General features: G+C 39.8%; 1 protein-coding gene across 1 annotated transcript in view; it reads right to left on the bottom strand.

Annotated features, from left to right (window-relative positions):
• Positions 1-2,532: 2,532 nt before the first annotated feature.
• The window catches only part of si:dkey-28b4.8 (sarcoplasmic/endoplasmic reticulum calcium ATPase 2), a 37,822-nt gene continuing 22,854 nt past the window's right edge, over positions 2,533-17,500 (bottom strand). Inside the window, exons 16-23 of the mRNA XM_026934770.3 lie at positions 16,914-17,025; positions 15,040-15,281; positions 14,514-14,734; positions 13,220-13,422; positions 8,704-8,789; positions 8,415-8,548; positions 7,457-7,574; positions 2,533-4,671 (exon numbers count right to left, since the gene is read on the bottom strand). Of these exons, the coding sequence (XP_026790571.3) occupies positions 4,357-4,671; positions 7,457-7,574; positions 8,415-8,548; positions 8,704-8,789; positions 13,220-13,422; positions 14,514-14,734; positions 15,040-15,281; positions 16,914-17,025 (1,431 nt within the window). The 3' untranslated portion in view covers positions 2,533-4,356. The remainder of the gene's footprint in view (positions 4,672-7,456; positions 7,575-8,414; positions 8,549-8,703; positions 8,790-13,219; positions 13,423-14,513; positions 14,735-15,039; positions 15,282-16,913; positions 17,026-17,500) is intronic.

Below are 17,500 nucleotides of genomic sequence, written 5' to 3'. Positions count from 1 at the left end.
TCTTCTTTTTTTTTATTAAAAGAGAGAGAGAGAGAGAGAGAGAGAGAGAGAGAAATTCATCAAAAAAAGTAAAGCTCTATTCTCAGGATTTGTTCTTGCTGCTCTGTGGAGTGCTCATGAACAACGAACAGCTTCATAAAGAATGTGTGATACACTGTCATGTGATTCCCGAAAACATTTAGCTGATTTTTTTTTTTTTTTTGCTGACTCCTCTCAGACCGCCCACATATATGATCATCCATTTTTCACATGCGGTGAGTAATATGTGATCACGCATTAAAGCTGGTCATGCTCTGACATTGCACATGTGAACTCAAACACGTGTCATCATGTGGAAAATATGTTTCTGCATAAAAATCATTGAATCATGTAGCTACTGAAAAGTCAAGCAGTCCAAGTCAGTCACAGTGAAACTTATTATGAAAATGTTATATAATAATAATAATAATAATAAGAATAATGTATTATATAATAATAATAATAATAATAATAATAATAATAATAATAATAATAATAATAGAAATTCCTCACCTATTTTTGTTCACATCAAACTGTAGATTATTATTTTCCTCAAAATTCTAAAATATATATATTAGATATCTCATTATTAGTAAATCCTTTATAGCAAATGGGTTGGAATGGGCGTGTGTGTGTGTGTTTCCACTAGGTGTTATCTGAGCAATCAGTCCTATTCAAATGTCTAGACCTAGTCCACCATCCTCTTACACCTTTGGGGAGGGGGGACTGGTGGGTGTGTTCTGTATGATAAAGGTGAGTCACACACAGGACTCATACATACACACTTACAAAAAAATGATAGTATTAGATTTCAGAATGATAGCCAGTCAACACGCAGAGTGTGGGAAAGTTAGGTAAGAGTTCCTTAGAATCTAGGGTCACTGTAAATAGTGGAGTGATTTCCTCGCTTTATAAAGTAGGCAGGATGGAGGATCAACAGCATCAGAAGAACCTGAGTGGAAGAGACATCATTCTGAGCCTCCAAGTCCATCAAGTGTCATCACTAGCACTGAGAAGACATAAGTAAGTTTCTATCTATCTATCTATCTATCTATCTATCTATCTATCTATCTATCTATCTATATATATATATATATATATATATATATATATATATATATATATATATATATATATATATATATATATATATATATATGTGTGTGTGTGTGTGTATGTATGTATGTATGTATATTCATTTGTGGTATAATGTTAATATGCAATAATATTCCTATATGGTATAATGTGTTATCATTAAACTACTTAATTTTGTTTCTTTTACAGTGCATTTTACAGTGTGTAGTGTTCTTCTGCTGCAGTTGGTGTGGCCTGTGTCATCTATGCCAGTTTTATTTTGTCAAAACACAGAGAGGCAGATTGAGAGCATTCTCAATTTGCTGCAGACTGTTAGAAGGGCAGCTAAGGGGACAGTAAGTGTGTTTTAACTACTGCAGTGAAAACTAACTTTTACAAATGACTTTTTATTAATTATTTTTATTAATTGTTGCTTGCTTGTATATAACACTGCAATTTCTCCCCATAGCCCTTGAACCTGACAAGGCTGAGAGAGGGCAAGCCCATTTTAAACGTAGATCAGGTACGTCATAAAACGAACACAAAAAAGCTGGTCATTAATATCTATCTATCTATCTATCTATCTATCTATCTATCTATCTATCTATCAAAAGCATTATTTACAATTTATTGACTATTTGTTTCATTTTTAAACCCACAGTGCATCAGTGAAAAGTGCATACAAATTTTCTTCATTCACTCCTAGTTAGAGAAACAAAATCAGCTTTTTTTCTGTCTATGCCTAACAGTTGATTGTAGACAATCACATAGCCTGATTATTTTTCTTCTCTCTCTTCCTCAGTGTGTGCTCATACAGAGACTGACTAACTACCAGGCATGTGACCTTGACCTGTCTCCAGAAATCAAAGAGATCAACTACATGAAAGTAGAAACCAAAGGCTTGGTGGACAACTTGCAGGTAAAACCTATTTTGCTGGGAGTAAATGGAGAAAATTGTAAGGGCCAGTGATAAAACAGCTTTTGTGCTTTTGCAGAGCTCCAAAACTGCCACCTGTGTCGTGTCACCTGCCGTGTGTCCCTATTCGAACTTGTCTATGTGGACTAAGATGGAAATCCTGTTGAATTTGTGGTTTCAAGATGTTGCTGCATGCAACAACTCACTTCAGAGCATGTGTTCATCTTCAAACTACAATTCTGTGTAATTACTAGAATACTACCACATTTCAGACAATGGAAATTTCATATTTGTTTTAATTGATTTAAATATTTACTATTTATTTTGTCAATTCATAAAGGAGGCTGTTTAAACAAATTTGCATAATTGATTTTGACATTTTCAGCATTATCCTTTCATTTTCTATGCTTGGTTTGTAAAATGAGACACCTAGTATGCTTGTTTAAATGTTTTCTGAATTGCTTTATACCAGTAACAATGCAACTTAAGGATTAACCAGTGAGAATGTTTCATCAGTACTGAAATCATTTTAAATTAACTGTTTATTTCCATTCCATTGAGCATTTTTCCATCAAAGAAAAGTTATCTGACAATGATAACAATTAAATTAATAGCACAACACAACAAAAACATTTTTTAGAAAATGTTTTACAAATGTGAAAAAAAAAAATTCAGAATAAACAAACTAATTGTACAATCTGAAATAAAAATGTTTCCATCTTAATAATCTGTCTGGTTGGTTTTATTGAATTTTTTGCAATAAAGTAGACAAAATGTAAATTTAACTAAATGTAAATTAAACTTCCGAAGGAGTAGGGTGACTTAGTAATGGAAAAATCAATAGAAAACACTTTCTCTGTCTCTTTTTTCATTTTGCAGTCACAGCCCTTCCTTTTCCCTGGCAATAGGACACAAAGAACATAAATATCCTCAACAAAAATGTGATGTGATGTTAGTGATGATAATGCAATGCAGACGTCTCATTTAAAATGAGGAAGTTACATAGACAGTGGTGCTTTAACATGTATGACTCAGTTGGTTTTCTCAACACTCTTTACTATATCATTACAAACACTGCATATTTTAGGAAATAACCTCTGGCTTTACAGCATTCCTTAGGAAACAGTGACAGTAACTTATCCGCAGAACAGAAATCTCTAGTGAACCATATTATTAATAAAGACATCTGTTAATTCTTAGGATTTCTTTGCTCTTCTAGTGCATGTTTAAAGAATAAAATACACTGTGTGAATCTTATTTTCCTTAAACATGCATTAGAAAGAGCACAGATATTTCATTATGAAATATGAGACATAGAGCCATGTCATTTCCCAAAGTGACAGTGATTAAGACCTTACATCCAGTTCCCTGCTCTCTGTTCTGCCTTAAAAACAATCTAAAACTCAAATCGAAAGTGGATGACACATACATGGTTGATAAAGTCTGAAAGTGGAATGTGGGATTGACCGTTCAGTGTCCCAAAAGTGTTGGGTTTCAGTTGGACTATTGAATGAAGCCCAGGCATGACAAAATTCCCTTTTTTTCTGCAGAAATGATTCCAAAAAAAATGATTTAAAAAAATCCCACAATCCAGACTGCTACTGTTGATGATGGTAACATGTTACACATTTCATTTTACATGCAGTCAGCTGATATTTTATTTGCTTTGAGCTTCTGGTCACCAACTAGATTTTCTCTCCTACTTGGACCACATAACATTGCCTGTTTTTCCTTATCCTTATAAACAATAAAAAATAGAAAATTCCCTAACATGCAGGTGACTGATTATAAATATTCTAAATATGTGCTTAAAAGAAACATACAGTACCTTTTACCATTTAATGTTTACATTTTAATCTTCCATGGATGTGAATATTCTGTATTGCCTATGAAAAGTGTATTGTTTGGTTCCTAGGGTACGCAGGACTTGTTGAGATAACAGAAATAATTTAATGACTTGAAAATAATCCTGTTAGATTGGAAATAATGTATAGCTATATAAATATATATTTCAAATGTCATCAAAGGATTAAAAAACACAGCATGAGATTGGCGCTGAAGATGAAGGGCATAAGGAAACCCCACAAAATCACAAAAAATGAGGCTGGACTGAATATGACAATTGCCTTCCTTGCTTGATTTACTCTCTCTTCTCATCTTCCCGCTAATTCTGATTGTCCATGCTCAAAAAGTCTTCCTCACATACTTTTTTGCTTTTATTTTCATTTTATTCCTTTTTTTGGTGTTCTGTTTCTAACCCCCCTTATTTAAACTTAAGTATCCTCCCACTCTCTCTTTAAAATCCTTCTTTCTAACTCCCACTCCCTTTCTCACATTCTCTTCACTAACTATTCCCAGAAGATGTTTGTAATATCTGAGTCCAGGCTGTAGATCCAAAACAAAAGAGGAGCAGAGATGAATACAAATGCCCAGGAGACACCCTTCAGACCCCGTCGTATTTTGCCAACGAGGCCTGCGAATCCCCAGCTGCCACCTTGGCCATGGCGCTGTCTCGCCTCTTCCTCTTGCTCGAGGTCACTGCCTGGCTCAATGTAGTTCCTAGCCAAGAATTTCAGTGCTTCGTCCATCAGGATAACCGGCAGGGACATCTTCAGAACGGTAACCCACTGCGGCCAGGACAGCGGCCGGATCTGGAAAATCATCTGCAATAGAATCAGAAAATCAGTGTCAGACAAATTAACTAAAAGTAGCAACTGCTTGCTCTCTCTTACACAGACTATCACTTATTTGGGTGTGTCTTGATGGTGTGTCAGATCAAAATTCCAGTTTCTTTTCCTGAGGGAAGGAAAAGAATAAGTCAGCTGGATTTGAAGAAGTAACGGTACTTGTGCCGAAGGCGGCTGTTTTTTTCACTCGACTCTGCTTTCGTAATATGTCTTGTGTCATCACATTTCAAATTTGGTGTGGCCTCATAGGGTTACAGTAAAACAACACAATGCTATAATGTTTTGCTCTTCCAATGAAGCACACACACAATACACATGAGTCAGATCAATTAATTCACACACAGCCTGACTGACTCTGCCAACAGCCTTGTCTGACCTACAACGCATGCCAACTTCTAAAGCAAAGGGAGTTTTATATTTACTGAGTATTTACTCATGCTGATCAGAAATCAGTGATTCAAAAGAGTCACAACCTGACATTTATCCCTGTGACTCAACATGTTCCTGTAATGTAATATTCCTTCAATTCATTAATTCATATTCCTGTACATATATGCATACACTTAACATATACATAGATCCCATATTCACCTTGCTGTATTTTGCATCTTATCATAATCACTGACGTCTTTTTGCACTATGTGTTACGCTATATGGCCAAACATTTGTGGACACCTGACCATAACACTCGTATGTGCTTTTTGAACATCCCATTCCAGATGTAATCCTCCTTTGCTGTTATAATAACCTCCACTCTTCTGGGGAGGATTTCCAGTAGATTTTGGAGCATGGCTTTGCGGATTTGTGCTCATTCTGCCACAAGAGCATTAATGAGGTAAGGCACTGATGTTGGGTGAGGAGACCTGGGATGCAGTCGATGTACCAATTCATCCTAAAAGTATTCAGTGGGGTTGAGGTCAGGGCTCTGTGCAGGCCATTCGAATTCTTTCATGCCAACCTTTGCGAAACATCTTCATGGACGTCATCTTCATGGAGCTCACTTTGTGCAAGGGGCATTGTCATGCTGGAACAGGTTTGGTCCTTTTAGTTCCAGTGAAGGGAAATCATCATGCTACAGGATACAAAGACATTCTATACAATTGCATGCTTCCAACTTTGTAGCAACAGTTTGGGGAAGAACCACATATGGGTGTGATGGTCAGTTATCCACAAACTTTTGGCCGTATAGTGTGTTTGTTATTATGTGCTGAATATAAAACTTTGTCTAGTGCATCAGTGTCTTTGCTGCTGTAACAGCCAAATTTTGCCTTCAGGGATCAATAAATTTTGTCTGTCCGTCTGGTATTTTCTTTTGTTTCTAGTGTGCTCCCAGTGAAAACAGGATGCAGCCGAAGTGAGGCTTTAAAGAATTTTCAAAAATATTAATCATTCAGTGATTACTGGAAGAACGCATCTGTAAAATGCATCTCACTGAGCTGATGAGAATTAAAATAAACGTTTTTCTGTTCTGTGAAACAGGTGGGAGACTCAGGGTTGCCATGTTCATGGATTTCATGGCGGACTGGGCAGTAGAGAGTCACAGGGTGCTACAGGGACAGAATCAGCGGTGTGTTGGATTGGGCTATACATCTTCCAGTCATCCGTCTTTATTTGCTTGACTGTTTTGTGAGAACGTCACATAGCTACAGATCTAGTGAGCCAGCAACTCTAAGAAAGAGTTTATTTTCATCTTTATTATCATTTTCATCTTATGTTTGTATTTCATTTATTTTTTATTTGCTATTTAGATTTTTGTCTTATTGTTTCAATAATTTACAGAGTGTCTTTTTGTTTTACTGCCAGATAACTCAACATGGGCAGATTTTTAATCAGCAAACCAAGCAGTGCCTCTCGGCAGTCAGAGACTCCTCTGGAGGACACCGAGGTAGAAAGTAACACCAGCGCAATTACAAGCACGTCTCCCATCAGCACAGCTATGCAGTCAGAAAAGGGTGATCTTGCACCACTGCTAGTCCTGACCATGCTTTAGATCTCACCAAACTCACCTACCCAGACAGTCCTAAAACCCTACCCCATGCGTGTGTTTAGCTAAGGTAATCGGGCATTTAACCTGAGTTGGTCGATGCATGGCTGTGCTTCTCCTGGCGAAAAATCTGGGACCACAAATAATATTGTAAAGTAAGAAATTTAAAGGTAAAATTTAATATAAATATGACATATGGCAGAAAGCCTGCAATTCTTCATTGTGTTACAAATATTATATTTCATTGGTAAGTATGATGACAGTAAAAAGATGCCTAGCCATAGTCTTTGATTAGAGACCCCCAAGCCCCCCCGAAGCCCCCAATCTAGACAGGCTCAATCCGGCCCACTGATGCTAGGTTTTTGGCTACTTTTTTAATATTCAAGCTTTCGCAAAAAGCTTTTACTGGTGACATGAATGTATATTGGTCTTGGGAACAGGTGACCTAATGACAGTGACAGCCATATATAAATCTGGCTTCTTGTAGGTTTCATTAAGTGTTTTTTAATGGTATGCGACAGAGACAAATTACATTGCATTTATGTTGTGATAATTTGAGACTATGTGTATTTCTGAATTTTATACATGCACTTGCCTGAACGGCATGCACATTCCAACAAAATTCAAACATAATTACACAAAAAAACATGTTGTTCACACAGTACAGCAATGTCAAAGAAACATGTGTTTCTTTGTCCAGACATGTTAGGAGTTTGAAGAGAGCAAAATGTGGACCATCACCAAGTGTTGGACTGGGAAATACTAGTTTAGACTTACAGGCAGTGGATCCACATATAGGATGAGGAAATGCAAGGCCATGGAGAGGCAGATAGCGCCCACAAGCCAGGGGTTTGACCAGGGAGGCATCTTCAGCAGAGACTGATTCTCAGACAGGCTACAGAACACACACGCACACACAAAATTAAAATCAAAGCCAGGCTTTGTAATAACCTTTCTAAGGACAGTAACTGAACATATTTTGTGATCATTAATTACAATATTAGCATTCCAATCTGTTTTTGTTTCTTTACGTGCATGTAAAAACAAGTGATAGAAACAAGATTTGATAGAAACAAGTTTTCTATCGGATGGTTCCAGTGTCCAGTCTCAAGTGTCTCAAGTGTCTCAAGTCACACTGAATTTCTGGTCCTATGCACCCTACAGTCATCATCCTGCTGGAACATCAACGTTGTTGTGTTCTGCTTGGCAAACACAAATGAATATGAATAAGGCAACTTACTCGCCACAGCAATAGTTTTGGCTGTCCTTTTACTTGCAATTTACTATTATTAAATATACTTTTAATATTTAATATTCTAGCATGACCTACATTTTATAGGTAAACATTTTATAGGTAAACATAGTAATAACACTGCAAACAATCTCAGGAGTAAAGGGTCCTGTAACAGCTGTTCACAACAGAAGTCAGGCTCCAGAACTGAGGGCCACAGAACTGCAGAGTTTAGCTTTCTAGCCCATTTAGCACACCCAATTCAACTTATCAGCTAATTCCCACAGCCTATTTGGACTGAATTTGGTGATTTGGTGTGGCAGAACAGAGTAAACACAAATCTCTGTAGGACCTGAGTATGAGGGACCTGAGCTTGAATTAATTGTTTTTCAGCACTTGATTTTTAACTGACCCTACAGATGATTGCTGTTGGTGTTTCTCATTCATAATGTTCACACTACAGAATGGACTGCACCAAAAATCAAGACAGAAGAGAGCACTTACCTGTTGAGGGCATTGCACATCTCTATGGTGACCAGCACTGACAGAGCCATAGTCATTGGATACGGTGACTCAAATACAGAGCACTGAACTCCTGCAAAGTCAGCATGTCCCTCACTACACTGCAGATAGTGAGACTGATAGAGGGAGAGAAAAATATAAATCAAATTGCAATGAAACCACTTAAAACACGAAAAACACAACCCTCTTAATATTTTTTAACATTTAAATATCAAATGTTAATAGAATCATAGTGAAAAAATGTGATGCAATCATTTTAAGTTTGTCTGACCAGTTGATAGAAAGAGAGTTTCGGTCCATCATGTGCTGCCATGAACCACCAAGCCGCAGCGCCCACTGTAGCTACTCCCACATAACCTGTAACAAAAAAGACCAAGAATAAATCAACGTACCTTCTCGAGAGCATATAGACTGTTTCATAATGAATGCTCATAAATCAGCAGTGATGTCACTGTTTCTAGGACATATCCATTTGGCAGTAAACAGCATTCAATACAATAGCAAAGAACCATAATTCACACATCTGGTAGGTTGATTTAAGGACACTATGTTAAAATAAAAATTAGGACCATGACGTTCTACTGTTGGATGTTTTCTCTTACATATTGTTCCACAGCTACAAGAATTGCAACATGACTACAAAACTCACCGAATCTGAAAATTTAAAACCAGAGGACAAGACGAACTGTATATTCTATCCTAAACGGGTGAATACTGAGCTGTGCAATGCATTCATCTGCCAAACAAGAAAGCTAACCAATTAGCTAGGTAACTCATTCAGCTGTACATGTACAGTGTAGCAATTTCACCTTCCTTCTAGCAATAAACCACACTGAGTACATTTTAGACAGCGTTTGACTTGCTCCAGCTTCACAATACACAATACAGATGCTATCTGCATTATAGGAGCAAAGATTTCCTCTAAGAAAGTTGTTGTAAGCATCCAAACTACAATACGCTTTCAGTGCTTCTGTAAATGATCCTGTAATCACAAAGTTTTGTTTATTGTTAATTTCTGTATATATTTTGTTTGTTCGCTTCTCAGGAGATTCATAATGAGCTAATCATCTAGTTTTGACAGCTTTACATTTAAAAATGGCACAACCAGAAATGTTTTAGGAACGGGAAGCCTATATCTTCTTTATATAGTGTTTCTACATGTTTAATTACATATTATTATATTACACTACAGCTAATTGTGTTGACAATGTATTAGGGGTCCCGACCAGGGCAGCCACGGCTGTTTGGTCTCTGCTTACTTATTTGTTTCTTTTATGGTCTGACTTATATACACAAGAACAGCTATTGTCCATTCACGACACAGGCCCACACAACTTTCCATGTTTAAATGTGGAAATCTTTCAAAACATTCAAACAAAAGTCGCAGAGTGCAAAAGAGGGGGAAGTGTACCAGGTAACTCACATGCTTCAGGAGTCGGGGCTTTCATCACTCTTTACTTGGATTATTTCTTTCTAACATTTGATCTCTGAGAAATAAACTGGATGAACTTCAACTTTTACTTGCTGGACATAAGAATTATACCATAACCTCTGCCTCCTGTTTTGGTGAGACATGGATAACTCCTGAATTCCTGTCTAACTAGAGAACCCTACAGCACAGTGAAGGATGTCTACTGTGCTACACCCAGAGCACCTCTGGAAAATTCAGATCATGCTATGGTACAGTTAATATATACATACAGATACTGAAATCAACAAAACCTAGGCTATAGTGGACTGACTGCAAGTGACTGCCTAGACTCAACACACTGGGATGTATTTAATAATGCTTGTGATAACATTAGTGAACTGACAGACACTGTAACATCATACATTAGTGTAGCAGCGAGAGCATGGTTGAGCGCCAGTTTGTGAATGGAGGGTGGAGTTGGGACAGTGAGTGGCAAGCCTGCACTTGTGGATGATTTACTAATATATGCTCTGAATTTCAGTAAGCGATGCTGAGGAAATAAGGAAGAGAAGCAACAGCCACACAGAGAGAAGAGAGAACAGAGCTGAACTCTGTGTGTGTGTGTGTGTGTGTTTGTGCCTTTTAACCCCAAGTTAGGAATTGCTCTGAAATGTTAAAGGAAAATAAATTCCAGTTAATCTATCCCCAAGCCTGCCTCCCAATTCCTCAGTTTTGTCCTTGTTACCCACAAATATTCCACACTGGTCTCATAGAGCACTACACTGAGACACCCTCGGGGGTGTTTGTACGCAGTCACCCCTACCGTTTGCCTGAACAAAAAAAAAGTGGTTTGGGAGGAGTCACGGCTATGCTCGATATGGGTGTAATCAAGGAGTCCCACAGTGACTGGATCAGCCCTCTGGTCCTGGTTCCCATAGCAGTCGAATCAGTCCTGTGCTTTGTGAACTTTAGAAAAGTCAGCGTGGTGTCTAAATTTGATGCATATCCAATGCCAAGCATTGATGAACTGCTCAAAAGGTTAGACGTGGCTTGCTTTTATTCAGCACTGAATAAAATGAGGGATATTGCCAGATCCCCTTGACTCCAACATCTCTTGAAAAAATGGCCTTTTTCACTCCATTTGGTTTAAACCAATTTGTCACTCGTCCTTTTGGACTATTCACAGCCCAAGCCATGTTCCAATAACTCATGGATAGAATCCACTCCAATTGCCTATGCCAATGCCTATCTAGATGCCATTATTAGTAGTAGTAATGACTGGCAGTGGTACGTTCAAAATCTGAGGGCTGTCCTGAGATACTTGAGATTCACAGCACACCCAAAAAGGTGTGCAACTGGATGGGTGAAAGTACAGTATCTGGACTTCTACCTGGGCCATGGGCAAGTGTGTCCCCAAATTGATAAGACAGCAGCGATTATGGCCTGCTCAAGACCCAAGGAGGTGAGCTTCTGGGCCTGGCTGGCTATTATCGTAGGCTTTTGCCTAATTATTCGGATGTCAGAAGCCCTCTGACTAATCTCACTAAAAAGGGAGCGCCACATCTGGTCCAGTGGAGGGAACCGAGATAACAGGCTTTTATCGGGTAAAAGCTGCACTTTATGGCGGGCCACCCTTACATTCTCTTGACTTCTGTCTCCCCATTGGTTTACAGACAGACATGTCAGACAGGGGGATGAGGGCTGTGTTGTCCCTGGGAGTGGAAGGGGAGGAGCGTTCTGTGCTGTACATCACTTGCAAACTCTTGTTGCGGGAGACCAAATACAGCATAATCAAGAAAGAGTGTCTGGCCATCAAGTGGGCGGTCCTCACCCCCTGATCTGTTGGGATGGGACTTCAACCTCTTTTCTGATCATGCTCCACTCCAGTGGCTCCACGACATGAAGGATGCCAACAAGCGGATCACTCATTGGTATCTGGCACTTTGGCCATTTAAGTTCTCTCTTGGCAGGGGGGAAGCCAGCGGCAGGCCGAATGGCTCCCTGGCCTGAGTCGGGCAGTGGGGGTATGTGGCAATGGGGGCGTGGCCAAGCGCTGATTTGTGAATGGGGAATGGAGTCAGGAGAATGAGTGGTAAGGATGAGCCTGCACCTGTGGATGATTTACTAAGGAGTGCTCTCTGTTTCAGTAAGTGGCAGCAATGAGATAAAGGAGAGAGAAGAGAGTCACACAGAGGGAAGGACGAGCGGAGCGGAACTGTGTGTGTGTGCATGTGTGTGTGTGTGTATTTGTGCAGGTCTGACCGTGAGTTATGGAGTGCTGAAAAGCACTTGGAAAAGAAAAACAGAGTCCAGTTAAGTTATCCCGAAGCTTACCTCCCAATTCCTCAGTTTTGTTCTCAATACCCACAAACATACCACAATCAGACTTCAGGTAGAACCCTCCTGCACCCCCTACTAGCAGTCAAAATACAACTGTTAATGTGTTTGACTGAGATGAGCTGGTACCCCGTCCAGGGGGTTCCCCGCCTTCCCTCGGTGACCCGAGTTCCCTGGGATAGACTCCAGGCTTCCCCACAACCCTGTGTAGGATAAGCGGTATGGAATATGGATGGATGGATGGATGGATGAATACTGTGGTTGACTCCTGCAAATTCCTGGGCAACATCGTTTCCAACATTCTCAGCCAAAATTAAACAGTTCTATAGAGCCATCAGTGAAAGCATAATCATCTCTATTGTCTGGTTTGGCTCTGCTTCTTCTTAATCTAAAAATCAACTGTACCGTGCTATCAAAGTGGAGAAAGTCATTGGCTACAACATTCCATCCCTCACTCTAGGGCAGTGAACTCGATCATAAGGATTGCTACTGATCCCACTCATGCTGGATATCACCTATCACCATTACCCCGTGCTTCATGTTGGGCCGTATCACACCACCCAGAAGGGATTACTTTTGTAAACCACAGTGTGTTGGTGTTTTATTCCTTACACAACAGCTGCTCTGAAAGTAGTTCCGGCTGTAATTCAAATCATGGGTTTATATTAACGTGCTCATTTTAACACACTATTGTTTCTATAATAACAGCACATTCCCAGGGACTTGTATGGTGAACGCTCCACATAATGTACGCCTAATAATAAACAGACTAATAAAACGTGTTGTAATTTAACACAGAGAAACATATAATTGTTGACATGGTTAAGCTGTCTGTTAGGAGATATTTAATTAATATTTATGGAATGAGCCTTGGATATTGGGTGTCTTCGGGGTCAGTTTGGACTGTATCACACCTATATTTCTATAACAGGACGCCCCCTTGTATTTTTTTTGTTCCGTACTTAATGCTTTACGTAGTGTGAGAGGTTGAGTAACGTCACCTAGACCAGGATCAAATTGCCATGCAATGTCCACTCACAGCCGATGATGAGGTATCTGCAGAAAAGCCAGCCAGAAATGAGGGGTTCTTTGGGAGAGCGTGGTGGTCGTGACATAATATCCAGGTCGGGGGGATTGAAGCCGAGTGCAGTGGCAGGGAAGCCGTCCGTCACCAGATTTACCCATAGCAACTGAACCGGGATGAGAGCCTCGGGCATGCCCAGAGCAGCAGTCAGAAAAATACTGAGGGTGAGAGATCAAGGATATAACAAAAAGAAGAAACAGATTCATAGGAATTTTAGAATTAGAGTAGCACTGAAACATCAGGGTCAGATTACAGGATTCTACAGGGTGTCCCAAAAATCTCCATACATGGGGGAAATTAACACTTTTAGCACAATGTCTTCCAAAATTTTTCATACTTTTTTTTTCCAGATAGCCTTTAAGAATGCCTTTGACAAAAGAAGAACATATTGAAATCATTCTCATGGCGGGATCGGGAAGCTGTCGCAAGTTTGTGACAAACTTTAACAGGAAACATGGCAAGCACATCACACACAACACTGCTGCCAAACAGGGAGCCAAAGCTGGGAAAGACAACTCCGTGTGTGTTTACAAAGAAATGGCAATATTGTAGAGAATGTTTTGTAAACTAACTCACATTTTGCTAAAAAGTGTTAATTTCCTCTAGGTATGGAGACTTTTGGAATGCCCTGTATAGTACACCAGATATTGAGTATGTTTATAAGTACATAATGATAAGTGCTAAATGTAAAAAAAAAATTGATTTTGGCAATAACTCATCCAATGAGTTTAGTTGTGCTTCAGTATTTTGTTAATGGAAAAACCTGGGTATACCAGGGGAACCAGTCAAATATTGGATTTCTTTCTAAATACATAACATTTGCACCATTACAGTTTCTTTTCAGCCTGCCAATAAACCCACTAACAAACAAAGACAAAACATAAAACTAAAACTTCCTGCAATGTTTTTTTTTTAAATATTGGCCACTCTAAATTGCCCCTAGTTGTGTCAGTGTGTGTGCATGGTGTCCTGGTGTCCCATCTAGGGTGTATTTATATCTGACACCCAGTGTTCCCGGGAATGGATCCAAATCCACAGCGATTCTGACCAGGATAAAGCGGCTAGATGAATGAATGCTGAAATCAGATAATAATCTCATTACATTCATTTGTCTCTTTTATTTTGGTCAGGGTCATGATGGATGCAAAAGCACCATGGGTGGCACTGCAGAATCATAATATGTGCGCAGTAATATGTATTTCTCTCTCTCTCTCTCTCTCTCTCTCTTTCTCTGTCTCTCAGCACTCACCACACCACCTCTCCAATGTTTGAAGAAATGAGATAGCGGATAAACTGCTTCATGTTGTTATAGATGGCTCGGCCCTCCTCCACTGCAGCCACTATAGTGGAGAAGTTATCGTCAGCTAGGATCATCTCAGAGGCTGATTTAGCCACCGCCGTTCCCGAGCCCATCGCTATCCCGATCTCAGCCTTCTTCAGAGCAGGAGCATCATTCACTCCATCACCTGTCTGAGAGAGGAAGGAGGGGGGAGCAAAGGTGTATTAGTATATTAGCCAGTATATTAAAATAAATAAGGGACAAAAAAAAACCACTATATATAAAATAAATGTTAAAATAACTAATTTCAGGAATGAATGAATACTAAATAAACTCATTAAATACAAGATACAGAAAATATAATGGAAAATATAAAAATATTAAAATATTAGTTAGGAATTAATGAATAAATGGTTAAATAAATACACAGACATTTTAAATACACAATATACTTCATAAAGCCAGAAATTAATACACAATTTTTTTACATATTCACCATAGCCGTAATATCGCTGAGGCTCTGGAGGTACTCTACGATGCGACTCTTGTGGGTGGGTTCAACGCGGGCGAAGCACCGGGCGGTGTGGCAGGCTTGGCGCTGCAGGTGGGGTGGCAACTCGTCGAACTCTCGCCCGGTCAGCCCTCCACCAAAGGGTGCACCCTCTGCCTCCTCTTCCTCCTGCTCTGTGATGATCCCAACACGTCGGCAGATTGACAACGCCGTGCCTTTGTTGTCACCTGCATGCCACACAAAAACAGACAACAATTAGAAATAAGGTATATTGGGGCATTTAAAAAATGAGCATTGTTTGTGAATTGTGAAATATTGTGTAGTTGCTGTATTTTTGTGGCCTCTTTGATGTACATTTGGTTGTAGACTAGAAATCATACTGCAGTACATAACAAATTACATGTAAGCGAATGTAGCTAGTGTTATTTTTTTCAGCTACACTATATTAACAAAGGTTTTGGGACGTCTGCCTTTACATGAACTTTAATGTCATCCCATTCTTAATCCGTAGGGTTTAATATGGAGTTGGCCCACCCTTTGCAGCTATAACAGCTTCAACTCTTCTGGGAAGGCTTTCCACAAGGTTTAGGAGTGTGTTTATGGGAATTTTTGACCATTCTTCTAGAAGCGCATTTGTGAGGTCAGGCACTGATGTTGGACGTGAAGGCCAGGCTCGCAGTCTCCGCTCTAATTCATCCCAAAGGTGTTCTATAGGGTTGAGGTCAGGACTCTGTGCAGGCCAGTCAAGTTTCTCCACACCAAACTCGCTCATCCATGTCTTTATGGACCTTGCTTTGTGCACTGGTGCGCAGTCATGTTGGAACAGGAAGGGGCCATTCCCAAACTGTTCCCACAAAGTTGGGAGCATGAAATTGTCCAAAATGTCTTGGTATGCTGAAGCATTAAGAGTTCCTTTCACTGGAACTAAGGGGCCAAGCCCAACCCCTGAAAAACAACCCCACACCATAATCCCCCCCTCCACCAAACTTTACACTTGGCACAAGGCAGTCAGGCAAATATCGTTCTCCTGGCAACCGCCAAACCCAGACTCGTCCATCAGATTGCCAGACAGAGAAGCGTGATTCGTCACTTCAGAGAACACGTCTCCACTGCTCTAGAGTCCAGTGGTGCCGTGCTTTACACCACTGCATCCGACGCTTTGCATTGCACTTGGTGATGTAAAGCTTGGATGCAGCTGCTTGGCCATGGAAACCCATTCCATGAAGCTCTCTACACACTGTTGTTGAGCTAGTCTGAAGGCCACACCAAGTTTGGAGGTCAGTAGCTATTGACTCTGCAGAAAGTTGGCGACTTCTGCGCACTGTGTGCCTCAGCACGCGCTGACCCCGCTCTGTGATTTTACGTGGCCTACCACTTCATGGCTGAGTTGCTGTTGTTCCCAATTGCTTCCACTCTGTTATAATACCACTAACAGTTGACCGTGGAATATTTAGTAGTGAGGAAATTTCACGAATGGACTTATTGCACAGGTGGCAACCTATCACGGTACCACGCTTGAATTCACTGAGCTCCTGAGAGCGACCCATTCTTTCACAAATGTTTGTAGAAGCAGTCTGCATGCCTAGATGCTTGATTTTATACACCTGTGGCCATGGAAGTGATTGGAACACCTGAATTCAATGATTTGGAAGGGTGTCCCAATACTTTTGGCAATATAGTGTATCTAGCTATATGTTACACTACATAAAAAGCCCATTTGTGTGTTTATCTGATTACAAAAGCTTGCAAGTTATTGTGAATGAAAGGTCTTCCGGTATCATTATTTCATATCGTAACCTGCTGCAACGAATAGACAATTGAAGTGATTTCATATTAGCACATACCTATTGCAGACTTACCAGTAATCATGATGACACGTATTCCAGCCTGCCTGCACATGCGCACAGCATTCAGTACCTCCTTTCTTGGAGGGTCCAACATCCCCACACACCCCACAAACGTCAGCTCCGACTGCAGGAGAGGAAAATATACTGTATACACCTCCATCATATTCCTGTCCTGTACTTTGTATTATGGGACTTTTGGAAATCATTAATAATTTTGATTCAACATGAAAAATACAAGTCCTGTGTCTTATTAATGAAATTGATGAATGCAGTTTCTCCCCTATTTAGCAATCTGCCCCACATTTAGCAATCTGCCCCACAGTCTGGCAGGGTAGATTTTTTTTGTTATTGGATCTTTATAGTATACAGCCTACAGCCTGATAGTTAAACCTAAGATACTGACATGTTGTAATGCAACAAATTAGTGAGGCATCTAACCTAGTCTATTTAAATATTGACAGAACACAGCAGCTTTTTTTTTTTTCAAACAATTAGCCCATGTTGCTACTTAGCTCATTGCTTTGGACCATAATAACCCATAGCTGTCACGGTTTTGAGAACCCGACTGCATTTCCACCAGCTTGAGAACAAAATGGTTT

Source organism: Pangasianodon hypophthalmus, chromosome 3 (assembly GCF_027358585.1).
Source record: "Pangasianodon hypophthalmus isolate fPanHyp1 chromosome 3, fPanHyp1.pri, whole genome shotgun sequence".
NCBI classification, from domain to species: domain Eukaryota; kingdom Metazoa; phylum Chordata; class Actinopteri; order Siluriformes; family Pangasiidae; genus Pangasianodon; species Pangasianodon hypophthalmus.
The sequence above is the reverse complement of the archived record's forward strand: the minus strand, read 5'-3'. Positions and strand labels throughout refer to the sequence as shown.